At 38.0% G+C, this 15452-nt stretch overlaps 1 protein-coding gene across 5 annotated transcripts; it reads right to left on the bottom strand.

Annotated features, from left to right (window-relative positions):
- Positions 1-58: 58 nt before the first annotated feature.
- LOC121982074 (peptidyl-prolyl cis-trans isomerase CYP57-like) lies at positions 59-11217 on the bottom strand. Of its 5 annotated transcripts, none has more exons than XR_006111996.1 (12): positions 10890-11217; positions 7802-8248; positions 4954-5132; positions 4770-4871; positions 4271-4380; positions 3995-4136; positions 3252-3520; positions 2776-2815; positions 2275-2461; positions 1720-1869; positions 1433-1641; positions 59-447 (listed from the first exon to the last, which is right to left on the bottom strand). XR_006111996.1 is itself a non-coding variant. In XM_042534953.1 (12 exons), exons 1-11 carry the CDS (start codon positions 11107-11109, stop codon positions 1501-1503), a joined length of 1944 nt encoding a protein of 647 aa, XP_042390887.1. In that variant the 5' UTR covers positions 11110-11215; the 3' UTR covers positions 59-447; positions 1485-1500. The 5 variants fall into 5 exon arrangements, 2 of the variants coding, with proteins under 2 accessions (XP_042390887.1, XP_042390888.1); XR_006111995.1 differs by having other exon boundaries at positions 1485-1641; XM_042534953.1 differs by having other exon boundaries at positions 1485-1641; positions 3252-3477; positions 10890-11215.
- Between the last annotated feature and the right edge of the window lie 4235 nt (positions 11218-15452).

Here is a 15452-nt window from a genome sequence, read left to right as displayed (position 1 = left end):
TTCTATGTTCCTAGATCTTAAAAATCTCAAGATCATACTGTTTTACAAAATCACTATAGGAAACGAAGTTGCACACAGAATCATTCCATTGTAACCAGTCAAGGACGTAAACTTATCTATGAATGTCCACTGTCACCAAAAATCGAGCAGTAGATTGGCACATAGTTAAGCACACCAACAAATCTCTCCTGGATTTTAATAAAAGTTATTTACAGTATCTAGAAAACATAATAAAGATTTATGCTTGGAATGAAGTTGGCAAAAGGAATAGATGGTCATGGTACTGGGCAACAATCAACAGCCAGTTTGGCAAGTTGGTGATATCTGGGAGACAACCACAGTATATCTAACAACTCCTGCATTTGTTGAACAGCAATAGCCTAGTGTGCAATTTGGGTGAAACATCACAGCTTGAATAAGGCTTGACGCTGCAAATCATCTTCATAGCTGCATAAGAATGATAAAACAGAAGTAGATAAATGAATTAGCAACGGTTGACAATGCATGGTTCAGCAAAGCATATCCAGCTATTTCAAGCATCTCCTATAATGCATATTTAACAGAAATTAATGCCTTTCAGGGAATGTGAATCTATATTACTTATGAAAGATTTGGTTAATGTGAACTTCTGGAACATGAAAGAAAAGAAAAAATTTGTTTGTTTAATCCACAACCATAGTAAGTCAAACCCAAAACGTATCCAAAATCAATCAAACAAATTATTGGTTAAGTTTGAGATAAGAATGCTATATCATGCTGCAGAGGCTGTGGTAATATATTCAGGGCTCAATGTGGATTGTTTTGATTGGGACAAGCAAGAAGTTGCTCTGGCCACAGTCATCTCTCTGGACCAGCATCTGTTTCTTTTTACAAGACATTACATAATAAAGATATTACATCATTTACATATCAAACATCCTCTCATCTTACATGAATTTCCAAAACAAAACCAAACACTATCTTAAAAAAAATGTTTGATGAGCACTAACAAGTGCTTGAAGCATTACTTTCATGGCAAACTTAAATGGGAGACGAGGAATAGAATGGCAGCCAAGGAAAGAACATAGGTCAGACTTGGAAAAGTGGGGATACTGAGGTTTAAACATATTCATAGAACACATGAAGTGGTGAATAATTAATTGGTTGTACACATGAAACAACTGCAGAAAAACATACAAAAACAGGCGTGCATAAGGTTCATCTATTAAGGGCAATATAAAAGCTTTGACAAAGGGCTAAAATTGGAGTTTGTTATGATGTAAAAGATATGAACAGTACACAAGAAGAGCAATATTTGGACATGAATGTTTTGCATTTTATCAAATATTATTGAAGGGAAAAGTGTAGCATAAAAAGTAATTGGTTAATTATTTGAGCACAGAAATTACAAGTTAACTTGAGTACCACCAAACAAGTGAACAACAATACGTACTCAACATGAAGGATGATTGAAATCTGAAAAGTCAGGTGCCATAATGGTAGACCTGATCATGTAAATAATTAGGTGAGAGATTTGCCAGCCCACTCCCGCTCCCGTCGCTTGAGCTTCGCCTGCATTCTATTAAATTTCTCTTTGCCCTTCTCCAGAAGAGGATCATGCACAACATATTCATTTGGATCATCTTTTCTAGTCATGCTATCCTGTAAAGAAAGGCAAACTAGCTATCAGATTCAGGACAGTTGCAAGTAGAACTGTAGAAGTGAAATGAAAAACAATACCTTATCAGAGGACTCAGAAAGGAACTTTAGCTGTGTTGCCATCCATCCAGAATCATCATCCTCGGTAGCCTCCTTACCATTGCTACTCGGCGCAGAAACCTTGGTAGCTGTAGATATAGACTTTTTGAATCTATCCAGCTTGGCTAGAGTCTGGTATCAACAAAACCCAAAACACAATAATCAAATTTGATATTACTTTATTTTAGTTCTCCATAAATGATAGTACCAAGGTAGATAGATATGTAGTATGCAAATATATTTAGATATCCCAACTCAGCAGCATCTAAAATAAATGAAGTTAAAATAATAAATCAAGGCCAACATTAACTGATACTTGGCCTTCTATTCAAGGTTTCTTAACATCAAGAAATTGCAAACCTCTAAGAATGATAAGCAGCAATAAGCGGAATTAATAACTATTATATTAAATCCAAGCATGAAAGCATCATAAATTGCAGAAAAGACAACATCATATAGAAATTGCCTTTTAACAATCCATAACAGCAAATAAACAGCATCATAAAAGGTTTCGTGCATGAAACTACATATACGTACATCTCCTTCACGTCCCTGATTTCGACGCCTCTTCTGCTTCAGCAATTGCCTCTCTTGTTCAGCATGATTCAGTAACTCCATGTCTGCATCTGCCTTGTCCATAAGATCAGCTCTGGCTTCTGATCCAATGCCCATTTTCTTCATTGACAATTTCTCAACCTTGGAATTTTTAACTTCAGCAACTGGCCTATTAATATACAAGAAGATAGATGGGAACTTAGCTCCAGAAATATGGGTGTAGTGGGTTTAACTAATCTTATACAACATAAATAGTTGCTAAATTTTAAATTTTCTTTATAAATGTAGTGTATATGAAGATTATGCCCCAACACATCTGATGTTAATCATAGACTCTTATACAAAAATTTCAAGTCCTTGACTAACAAGCTCAAATCAGCAGACTGATTTCATTTTAACATACAATATATAGGAGCTAGGCAGCAATGTCAAAATGTTGACGAAAGAGGAAATCAATGTACTATGTTGGACAAGATCCAATACCTGGAAGGTGATGCCTCCCGGTGTTTCCGCTTAGGTTTATCTGTGATAGAATGGAAAATCTATCAGTTGTATGCCTAACAAATATTAAGTTCAGCATAGACAGATATAATAAAATAAGATGGAACAATGTGGCAAATCACTTAACCACACAACAACTATCATGCGAAGTCAATTTTAAGCATCACAACAAATTGAAAAACCTAATGCTGAAATATGAATCTGCTTTATTCTTCCTCTGTTTATCACATAATCATTCCACTATTACCACATTACTAGGTGTATATTCACACACTGATACCTCATGGGAGACTTTTTCACAACCTACTTTATTTGAATTTACTAAATGACAACTTCTCATCTTATAGCACGTCTTAATAATAGATGAAGTTTCATTCTTTAGTCTATAGTTGAAAAGGATTAAAATAAGTGGGAGAAAAATTATCGGAAAAAAAATATAAAGTAAATAAACACAATACCAGCAGGTATCTTGTCATGATTGGTAACATCATCCATCTCCTTGCGTTTTCTCAAGATTTGCATTCGCATTCTTGCATCAAAGTTGGATTCGTCGTCATTATCACTATGATCATCAGCACTGAAATCATCCATCCGAGGTTCTCTAATGTTGTTACCTTTGTTGGAAACTAGAGCATCTCTGACAGCTAAACGAGCTTCATTTTTCTTTTCCATTTCAGCTTTAGACTGGATGCAGCCACCAGAAACATCAGTACTTCGATATTCAGTACTTGTGCCAGAAACAAAAGTAAACCATGTAAACTTGGAGGCATAATAAACTTGTCAGGTTATATAGCATGTTGAAAATGTGAAATGGAAGATATACAAAAGAAGAAAAATATTTAACAGTATGAATTTTCAGGTTGAAGATGTGGAAGAACTTTGTTCAAATAGAGATGAGGATGGATATCAACATTTATTTCCTTCTTTTAAACAGCAACAAATTCCAAATGAAAGTCTTATAACAAAAAGAATAGTACGTACTGTTTACTTTTTCCTGCAATTTGATCAAAACAACATTATCAAATAGAAATACCTAGTGTGAGGTTGAAATTAGGCAAGCAAGACAACCAACAGGCCAAAACAACAAACCAATAGCAATAAGCATAACAATTAAATATCCAGTAGTTACAACCAAATTCATGAACAAATGCAGTGTCAGTTCAAGAACATGTAGTTTAACCTTCACTCAGTTGTCACTCACCAATGGTTCAGGTTTTGCTTCTTCTTTGAGGAAACGAGGATCATCTAACACATCATGGATACTCTTGATCTTATCCTTTATGTTTGCAGCTTCCAATTCATCTTCTTCAACTTCGTCACCAAAAGAGAGCATGTTAAGCTTCCTGCACAGTAGAAGTAATCAATCAAATGCAGTAAATCCTACCAACATCATTAGTGTGGAAACTGCAATGTCAATGGCTATATCGAGACTGTAGTACATACTAGACAAAAAAAATTGAAGCATGAAACTACATACTTGACTGCTTTCTTTTTTTGCTCCTGGTCTTCAGCTGCAACCTTGGCATGAGTTTGAGGTTTCTCCTTTAGTTGCCTTGGAACAATGTCATCAAATGGATTCCATAGCACCTTAAGGAAGAAAAAAAGGAATAAATTGCTCATTTCCTCATTATATGAAATTAGAGAAAACATAATACAACAAGAAATTATTCTTTGTGAAAGAAATACAATAAGATTAAATGTATGCATTCCTTAACAAAAGTACAATACCCATAGGTGGACCAACATCTAGACTGAAACAAAAAAGAAAAGCCTATGCTGCTAGCTATCAAGACTCTTTTTTTTAAACGTTTACAGTGGGAGTAAGCTCTCACAAAAGGAAAAAAAAAATGTCTCAGAAAGTCTTTAAGCTGAAATAGTCTATTTTTGTTCATCAGAGAAATGTACTAGTTACTATGAGAGATTTAGTAAATCAAGATATTCAGCTGAACTGAATTCACAGGAAAATTGGAAATTACCTCAACAGAAAGAATCTTTGGAGGGGGGTAAACCGGTCGATCATCTTCGTCAGTTTCAAATTCACCCAACCTTAGAAGGTTAAATATGGAATCTCCTGTAACCTGTCAATATCATATATGAGTTCCTTCCTATGTATTAAGTTTACACAAAGTAAAAAAATTCAAGAAATTGCCACAACATTACCTTTCCAAAAATTGTGTGTTTCCGATCTAGCCAGTCGCAACGATCTAATGTCATAAAGAATTGGCTTCCATTCGAATGAGGAGAGCCAGCATTTGCACATGCAACCAAGCCTCTGTGATTAAATCGAAGTCTAGAATGGAGCTCATCAGCAAACACTCCACCGTAAATACTTTCCCCACCTGCAAAAAGAAGCAGGTCAACCTAGAAAATGCAACCTTAGCTACTATGAGCAACAGTTTGTTTAATATATGTATGATACATGGAGTATCGAAAGCTGCCACAAATGCAAACGAGGATCAATCGGATGTTGAGATGGGTTAAAGTCAAGGAGGATCAACCGGACCACCTCTTTTTTGCTGAGCCGATCCACCAGAGCCGATTGGCCACTCACACGGTTACTCGCCAGAGCTGATTGGCCAATCTCCTTAGGCCGACCCGCTAGAGCCGACCGACCAGTCTTTCAAGGTCGACCCGCCAGTCTCCCAAGGCCGACCGCTAAAGCTGATCGGCTAGTCTCCCAAGGTCGACCGACTAGAGCCGACCAACCAGTCTCCCAAGGCGGACCGACCAGTCTTCCAAGGTCGGCCGACCAGTCTTCCAAGCCAATCATTTCGGCTGAGTAAGCACGTGGATTGTCAAAACACGTGGGTTGTCCGAACACATGGAGTAGTATGAGTGACATTATGTGATCCCCATAAGATCTCCACAATACAAGACATGGGCAACATAACCCTCTAACATATGTGACGTGACATATTCTTTATTATAAATGTGGCATCTAATTAATGTGGTGATTACAAAATGTTATAAAAGGTCCCTCCCCCGAAGGCGCAGGTGTTCCCTAGTTCGCAGTCTTCTTCCGATCAACATGCCATCCAGCTCACCGGCGCTCTAGCCCTCACCGATTTCAAACAGGAGTCTGCTTAGTCAGTCTAGTTGTGGGTAAAACTAATTAAAACAAGAAATAAACTGAAAGACGGAGGCTCGGAGGATTTACTTAGTAACAACCGGGAGGTTATTAATCCAGGGAAGTGAACGTGCACTAAAGATCTCCTTCAGACAGAGAAGCCTCGTTACAGCATTGAAGTACAGAAAATGAGAAGCTAAATGAAAACTAAAGCGTGCACAAGTGTTGATTCAAGAATGCTTGTTATTGTTTAACTTCTGGACGAAAGCTGTATTTATAGCCTTGGTCGGGGCGCCTAGAACCCTTCCAGGCGCCTAGAAGGGGATAAAACTTTATCTCCTTCGCAATGGTCAACATCCACGTCGACCGTGGGTAAAAAGAGGTTCCGAGCGCCCGGACCCTTAAAGTCAGCAAGGTTGACTTTTTCGGTCCAAGCTCTCTGTTCCGATGCTGCTCGCCTCGGTCCAGGTCTTCCGCTCCGGCTCCGCTTGCTTGGGTGATTTCGGCCAACCGAAATAAGGCTCACCCGAACCCAATTTCGGCCTTCTCCTCGAACAAGCTTCCGCTCCGGCTTCTCGTCCCTTGAACATCGCATACGTTCTTCTCGTCCACCGGTGTACTCTTCCGCAGCTCTTTAGTCCCTCGGATAAACCGAGCCCGTCAGCTCCCTTCCCGTGCCATCCTTCTCGCTAGCCACGTCTTCCGCTCGACTTCCTGTACTCCTAAGCTCCTGCACACTTAGATACAGAGGTCAAAAACCAAAGGACCTAACTTAACTTATTTGATCACATCAAAACAACCTTGGGGTTCTAACAATCTCCCCTTTTTTTATGTGAGCAACCCAAGTTAAGCTAGAGTAAACATACATAAAGTTAAAACAATAAATTCTGCAATAAAGTGCAAAAATATATTAAAAAAACTATTAATTTGAAAATCTACCTCCCCCTAGACTTAATCTTTTCCTTCTCCCCCTTTGATCACACAAAAATAGGGAACCAAGAAACATCTAAGGGTAATAATTTTCTAAGTAAGAAAATTTTACAAAAAAATTCTAAGTTTAAAAATGAGAAATTTTCAAGTAAAAAGGAATTTCTAAGTAAACCCTGATTTTGGAAATATTGCAATAATTTTAGAAACATTTTCTAAGAAAAAAAATGAAAAATTTTCTTAGTTAAACAAATTTTCAAGAATTAATTTTTGTAGAAATTTTGGTAAAGTAAATCTGATTTTTTAAAAAAAAACTTTAAGTAAAAAAATTCTAAGTAAAAAAAATTACTAAGTTTTTTTTTAATTTAAATTTGTGCAACATGTAAAATACATTTTGGTAAAGCACAAGTAAAAAAAACTTAAGTTAAACAGATTAGAATTTTTTAAAAAAAATGAATAACTATTCAAAGCATTATTTAATTTCAATTTTTAATACTTTATCAGTTAGTCAATTAACATTTTATTTCAATATTTGACTTCCCGGTTGTGGCGAGGTACTAGGCCTTCTTGGTTATTAGATCATCAACCACTACTAGAAAAAGCCGCATAAGAAAATTAAACGTTTAATTTTCTCGCTGAAAGCTTTAAGTCTAAACAAAGTCTAGGTTAGACAAGACTTGGGAACCCAATATAGGTTCCTTCCAACTGGGTTACTTAGAAATTTCTTTGGTATGTATTTCTTGAAAATTTTTCTAATTTGTCCTTTGTGGTAATAAAAATATCAATTTAGACTATTAAATTTCCTACAACTTGTATTATATGAGCATACATGATTTTTCAAATTCATTATTTTTTTTTTGCAAAATCTCATTTTCTAGCTTTATTCAAATTTCTCTGATGGAAAGATTTTGCTAAAATTAATTTTTAATTTTTAATTTCTTTTTCAAGTTTGCAACAATCTTTGGTTAATAATTTTACAAACTTAAATAACTTGTCAAGTGGGAGAGATCGTACCTGACTTACCGATCTCATTGTCCGTGGCTCCTCCTGAACTGCTACTCTCGATGCTCATTTCGGAAGAGCTTTCTTCGTATTTGTCTTGATGACTTGCCATCAACGCAAGACCGGAGAATGCCTCAACTTCTGATTCGGACGACGTTTCCTTCCACGTCGCCTTTAAAGTCTTGTACTTGTTCGTTTGGACAGGCTTCTTTCCTTCGTCCTGATCCTTGTTCCTTAGCTTAGAGTAGTTGTCCTTAACATGTTCTTCTTCGTTGCAGTGGTAGTATCTGATCGTTCTTTTCTTTCTACCCTGCGAATGGTTAGTTTTTCTATATTTAATTAATTTCTTAAATCGCCTTACCATCATTGTTGTTTCTTCGTCCTCAAGGGAGGATTCCAAGTCTTGTTCGTCCAACCTTGCCTTAAAAGCAATATTGTGCGTTGGCTCCTTCTTCGAATCTGCACATCTCGACTCATGGACTTCAAAAGTCGAAAATAATTCTTCTAAGGTAACAATTTCTAGATCCTTAGAGATATAGAAAGCATCTACTAGTGATGCCCATTTTGTATTCCTAGGGAATGCATTAAGAGTGTACCTTAGCAAATCTCGGCTACTTACCGTTTCTCCGAGATTCGAGAGACCGGTGATGAGCTCCTTAATCCTTGAGTGAAGGTGTGCAATCGTTTTGCCTTCTTCAAATCGGAGGTTGTTGATCTGGTTACGAAGTAAGTCCCGTCTCGCAAGTTTTGCCTCTGAGGTTCCTTCGTGAAGTTCCAGGAATTTTTCCCAGAGCTCCTTGGCGGACCCATAAGCTCCGATCCGGTTGACTTCTTGTGGCGGGAGGATGCTTAGCAGATGAAATTCTGCTTTGTCGTTTGCCACGAAGTCAGCTTGTTCCTTCTTCGTCCATTGATATTTTTGCTTGCCTTCGGATGCTTCAAAACCGAATTCCATTATTAATAATAGATCGAAGTCTGTTTTAAAAAATACCTCCATTCTCTTCTTCCAGCTGGCGAATTCCCCCTCGAACTTTGGTGGGAAGATGCTTGGTCCGGCCATTTCGTGTGCTTCGTTTGGCGGTTAGTCCTCCTGAAGCGTCCTGGCTCGAATACCACTTGTTAGTCCCTTGGAGGTCGGCAAGAGGGGAAGGATGAATTGCCCTGCAAAAATTCAAAACAAACCCTTCTCGGACTTTAAAAGAACACTTGCATAAAACTAATTAAAACAAAAAGTAAACTGAAAGACAAAGGCTCAGACGATTTACTTGGTTACAACCGGGGAGGTTGTTAATCCAAGGAAGTAAACGCGCACTAAAGATCTCCTTCAGACGGAGAAGCCTTGTTACAACAATGAAGTACAGAAAATGAGAAGCTAAATGAAAACTAAAGCGTGTACAAGTGTTGATTCAAGATTGCTTGTTATCGTTTAGCTTTTGGACCAAGGCTGTATTTATAGCCTTGGTTGGGGCGCCTGAAACCCTTCCAGGCGCCTGAAAGGGGATAAAACTTTATCTCCTTCGCAATGGTCAACATCCACGTCGGTCGTGGATAAAAAGAGGTTCCGAGCGCCCGGAATGGTCCGGGCGCCCGGAATGGGTCCAGGCGCCGGATCCTTAAAGTCAACAAGGTTAACTTTTTCAGTCCGGGCTCTCTGCTCCGGTGCTGCTCGCCTTGGTCCGGGTTTTCCGCTTCGGCTCCACTTGCTTAGGTGATTTCAACCAACCGAAATAAGGCTTACCCGAACCCAATTTCGGCCTTCTCCTCGAGCAAGCTTCCGCTCTAGTTTCTCATCCCTCGAATGTCACGTACGTTCTTCTCGTCCACCGGTGTACTCTTCCGCAGCTCTTCCGTCCCTCGGATGCACCGAGCCCATCGACTCCCTTCCCGTGTCATTCTTCTCGCTAGCCGCGTCTTCCGCTCGACTTCTTGTGCTCCTAAGCTCCTGCACACTTAGACACAGGGATCAAAAACCAACAGGACCTAACTTAACTTGTTTAATCACATCAAAACAACCTTGGGATTCCAACATAAACATTCTCTAATGTCAATGGTAAATGTGTAAAGGGCATTCATTTTCTCTTGAGAAGAAAAATAATTTGATACAGGGAGTATCAAATGCAACCACGAATGCTGAGCTGGGTTAAAGTCAAGAAGGGTCAACGGAACCACCTCTTTTTAGCTGAGTCGACCCGTCAGCGCCGACTGGCCGGTCTCCCATGACCAACCCACCAGAGCTGATCGACCAGACTCCCATGGCCGACCCGCCAGAGCTAACCTACCAGTCTCCCAAGGCCGACAGACCAGTCTTCCAAGGCCGACCCGCCAGAGCCAACCGACCAGTCTTCCAAGTTAGTCATTCTGGCCTACTAAGCAACACATGTGCCCCATATGATTGTCAGCATGCATGGGTTGTCAAAACACGTGGGTTGTCAAGACATATGGGTTGTCCAAACATGTGGAGTAGTATGAGTGACATAACATGATCCCCACAAAATCTCCACAGTACTAGACATGGGGAATTAATCCTCTGATGTGACATATATTTTTATTACAGATGTGACATCTAATTAATACGGAGATTGCAAAATGTAAAAGGTCCCTCTTCCGCAGGCACATGTAAGTTTTTCTCTACGCACAAACTCAACACTCCTCCATCGCTCATCTACCATTGTTCTCCTCTACTACACTGACTTGAGCGTCAAAGTGGCCGTGCCAGGAACTGGCCTACTTATTGACGCTCTTCTTCCTCCCTTCTTCGTGTACTCGCATGGCATTCCCTGATTTGAGGTCTTCTTCCGGTTAACATTCCAGCCAGCTCACCGGTGTTCCAGCCCTCAGCGATGTCCGACAGGATCAATGTATATACAAAAAATAAGGACACAGTTCGATAAAAGACGAAAATCTGGGTAACATGTTTCAAAGTCTTTACCAAGTTGTTGGTAACTTGGTGCCTTAATTAGGAGCAATGTTTAACAGCAGAAACAAAACTATAATTATATTTTTCGAGGCAAGATAAATCCACGTATAGAAGAAAGGAGCAGGAACCCTAATCTAGTGGCTAGAAGAAGATAGGAGAGGAGAAAGAAGAATAAGCGCGTACCGGTTCCGCTGCCAGTAGGATCACCGCCCTGGACGAGGAAACCCTTGATGATGCGGTGGAAGATGGTATCGTCGAAGTAGCCCTCAAGGCAGAGCTGGACGAAGTTGCGGACGGCCTTGGGCACCTCCTTCGGCCACAGCTCGATGTCGATCGGCCCAACTGTAGTCTGCACCACCACCTTCCCCTTCGTCGGCGGCTCGAGCACGTACACGTTCGACATCGTCGCGTCTCTCTCTCTCCCCGACGCGACCAGAAACTCGGGATTTCGAGAAGGGAAATACCCCAAATTTGCCCTAGTAGTTACGTAATAGATGACTTTTTCCTGATTTGCTAATTGAATAAATTTGCCGCAGGTGCGTTCCTAATTTTCTAGAAGTCAAAAGTCTCAGTATATCTGATTTAACTGATGAATTTTGTTAATAGACGATTGACTTAAACATTAAACTGATGGGTTCATTTAAATGCTTTCCAATTTATTCTAGTAGGTGCACAACTACTGAAATCGACTCGGTCACCCAAGATTATCCTATTCAAAATAATCTTATAATGCAGCAAAAAAATCAAGGTAAAAATCACAAGAACGTCCATTATTTACATTTTCATCAAATAGACATTCTATTTCCCATTAAAGTCCAATGAACACTATATTTAATATTTAACGATAAATTAGAGAAAAATTCTTAATCATAATCATAATCATAATCATAAGTTTGCATGCAGTCCCCAATCATAAAAAACTTTATTTCCACTCTCTGCATGCAAAGTATTACTTGTTTCAACTCCCTCGTGCAAATATTATTACCTAAATTACCTCTCAGATTTTTTAAGTATAAAAGTCTAAAAACGAGTATATTTTCGATTAAATTTAGCACTTTACATTAGAATCCAGTATTTTATGCTAGAATCGAATATATTTTCTATCAAAATTAATTCTCATATTTTTTTCGGTACAAATAATCTAAAAATGAGTATAATTCCTATTAAATTCAACACATTAAACTAGAATTGAGTATATTTTTTATTAAATTGAGCACAACTTTTTTCCTGCTTAATATAATTCCTTATAAATTCAGCATTATTTACTATTTAAAGAAAATGTAGTATATTTTTCATCCAATTAAGTGTCATTTAAAGAAAATTTAGTATATTTTTCATCCAATTGAGGTGAAAAAAGAATCGTACGTAGAAAATATACTATATTCTAATTTAATGTACTGAATTTAAGATGAATTATACTGATTTTTAGACTTTTTATACCTAAAAGTATCATGAGCAATTAGGTAAATATGTTTGACTAGGGATGAAAATCTAGTATATTTTTTATCCAATTGAGTATTATTTAAAAAAAAATCTAATATATTTTCCATCCAATTGAGGTAAAAAAAGAATCATACTCAATTTGATAGAAAATATACTAGATTATAATTTAATGTACTGAATTTAAGAGGTATTATATTGATTTTTGGACTTTTTATACCTAAAAGTATCATGGGCAATTAGGTAAATATGTTTGACTAGGGAGTGGAAATAAAAAATTTTATGAATGGGGACTGCATGCAAAGATTTGTTTGTCAATAGGGATTGCATGCAAATTTTTCCTTAATTTAAACCGCCTAAAATACTTTTAGAACATTAGATTGTCTAAAAATTAGCACGTAGATTTTATTGATATAGCTTCCGATAATAATCTAATTTAGATTTTAATATATGACAATGGATTAAAGTTAGACTTGTGATTTAACCTCTTTAGCTAACTGTGCATGCTAACAAATTTAATAGATCTAGAGGATCAAACATCAAACTGATATCCAGTAAGATCCGAAAGGACCAGACGACTAACAGGATGTCTAGTAGGGTCAAAGAGGATTAGACAGCTAACAGGAAGTCTAGTTAGGTTAGGGAAGACCAGATGACTGGCTAAAGTTCAGATAGTGCATCTAGTTACTAGTAGGAAGACTCAGTGGATCAGGAAATCGGAGTCCAGTAAATTTGTAAATGGTAAATAGATGTAAGCACTAGAGGAGAGAGATCCATTGAGGATGAGTCCTAGTGGAATTATAGGCACTAGTCTAAGTTGAGATCAAGACTAGATCCTAGAGGATCTAACTCATAGAGATATATAAACTATTCATGAATATATTTTTCTAACCCTGTGTTATAGAGACATATGTAGATCTTCGAATCATGCACGTGTGGTCACCAACAAAGCCTGATTCCAAGTCTGGAGTTAAAAATTATAGCTTTCAAAAGATTAATGTGTCGAACTAGTGGATTGGAGGTGCCTCAAATGGATTGGATGTGCCTCGGATGGATTGGAGGCGCCTCAAATCATATATTTTTTCTCTTCTATATCGGATAAGACCTATTAGAGGTGCCCTAGATCATTAAAGGTGCCTCCAATGACCTATATAAAGCAGTCTCGATTAGCACTTCAGATACAACCCATACATGAGCTTCTTGGATCATTCTATTGTGTTGTCCTCCTGCAATCGCTCTGTTATGACCTTGCTACACCCAACTACTATAATCAGAATGACACCGACCTCAACCTATGAATTACAATCCACTAAAGTGTTTGTAACAATTTAAAGTTAATTTTTTCTTATTGCATCAAAAAGTGTAGTTTGTTACACTTGCTATATCTATATCAGTTTTATGATTATTAGTGGATTGCTCAATTGATACGGTATGAGGGATCGTGGGTCTTAGTGTAGAAGTCGTCAAAAGTTTTGAACCAAGCAAAACCAAAAGTGTATTATTCTCTTCTTTGCTTTTTCTTACTTGTTCTATTTTCTTTTGCTGCGTACTTAAACTTTCTACGAGGATTTTAAAATCAAAAACAAAGATTTTTAAAACGTGATTCACACCCCCCACCTTCACATTCTATACGATCCTATAACTTTACAAGTGTAAAAGCTAGCACGGTGTAGAAGTTAGCATGTTAACTTCTACTATGTGTATAAGCTAGTTGTTAGCTTTTACAACATTATTTATATAATTTTGATTTTCACTACAAAAATATCTCAGATTAGTGATGAAATTACCAATGAAAATCATATTTTATCGGTGTGTACCGACAGAATATGATTTTTATCAGGAAGGCAAGCCATAATTCAAAAACCCTAGGCTTACCGACAAGATCACCGACAAAATTGATATTCCATCGATGGTTACCGATGGAACCCAACTTCTATCAATAACTACTGATGGAACACAAATTCTGTCGATAATATTAAAGATTATTGACCGAATTGTTTCTGTCGATAAGTCCGCCTAAAAACCTAGGGCATGGCCCAGATTTTCCTTAAGCATGAGTGTTCTTCCCTAATCTCAAGCTACTCTGGTACTTCTCCGATGAGTTCTCTCCCCCCCCCCCCCCCCCCCCCTCTCTCCCTCTTCCTAAGCGGTAGTGATTTGCGGCCAACATAGCACATGTCCAGCGTTGTGCTGACCGCCAGCACACGATTGGTCGTGTTGGCGATTGTGTTAGTTGTCAGCAAGCAGATGGTAGTTGTACTAGCCGCCAGCATGCGGTTGGGGATTGTGTCAGCCATTAGCAAGCGGCTAGCCGTGCTGATGGTTGTGCAAGCTGCCAACTCAAATGAATTTGTCCTAACTTGTCATTGTTTATGATCAATTTTATCTAATTTTTTTTTCTGTAGTAGCATTTGTTGTTCTTCTTTGATTGGACTATACATTTTTAGGTATAATTCATTAACAATACTTATATGCAATTTTACATGGAGGAATTTAGATATATGTTAAGTTAGAAATTTGATCTATATCATAATATAGTCATTTTGTTATTTTAGTTTTAGTATATTTACATCTAAGATAATTTTTAATTTTCAATTTAATAATTTTAGCAATCCATACTGGCGCAACGGAGTCGGCAAGAGGAGGTGAATTGCCTATAAAATGAAATGTCTTTCTTGTTCTTTAAACTCAGATTAGTAGCAACAATATAATTATAACAAGTAAATTAAACAACTACAAAATGAAAGAAGAGGCACAAGATTTACTTGGTTACAACTTAGATGGTTGTTAATCCAAGACAGATGAAAAGCTATAAAAGCCTCCTTCGATGAAGGCGGAGAAACCTCTCACACTCGTTGAATGCTCAGACAGTTGTTATGAAATGAATACAAGAGTTAATTATTAATGTTGGTGCAATATTCCCCAGGTCAAGGTTGACCTGGTTGACTGAGCTTGAATTGGTTCAAGTTCGAGTCTTGATATTTGAGTTTCGATATTTGACAATACAGATAATACATGGAGATTGCAGGTGCAATTGTTCATGTGGGGAGATTGTGAAGGAGAGTCAAGTAGGTCAAGGTTGACTGGATACTTGACTGGAAAATCTTAGTGAGTGAAACCAGGTGAGAAGTCCTAGTGAGTGAAGCTAGGTAGAAGGAAAGTCCTGGTGAGTGAAGTCAGGCAGAGGAGAAGTCCTAGTGAGTGAAGCTACGTAGAAGGGAAGTCCTGGTGAGTGAAGTCAGGCAGAGGAGAAGTCCTAGTGAGTGAAGCTAGGCAGAAGGGAAGTCCTGGTGAGTGAAGCCAGGC

Source organism: Zingiber officinale, chromosome 5A (assembly GCF_018446385.1).
Source record: "Zingiber officinale cultivar Zhangliang chromosome 5A, Zo_v1.1, whole genome shotgun sequence".
NCBI lineage: Eukaryota > Viridiplantae > Streptophyta > Magnoliopsida > Zingiberales > Zingiberaceae > Zingiber > Zingiber officinale.
The sequence above is the reverse complement of the archived record's forward strand: the minus strand, read 5'-3'. Positions and strand labels throughout refer to the sequence as shown.

Bases quoted from the DNA above. Each gene is read 5' to 3' on its own strand.
- LOC121982074 (XM_042534953.1), bottom strand. From the start codon at position 11,109: ATGTCGAACGTGTACGTGCTCGAGCCGCCGACGAAGGGGAAGGTGGTG. The intron at 2,816-3,251 runs GTATTGTGTTTA...ATTCTATCACAG, and splicing joins TCATGACAAGATACCTGCTG to ATAAACCTAAGCGGAAACAC. The intron at 1,870-2,274 runs GTACGTATATGT...TGTTGATACCAG, and splicing joins ATCAGGGACGTGAAGGAGAT to ACTCTAGCCAAGCTGGATAG.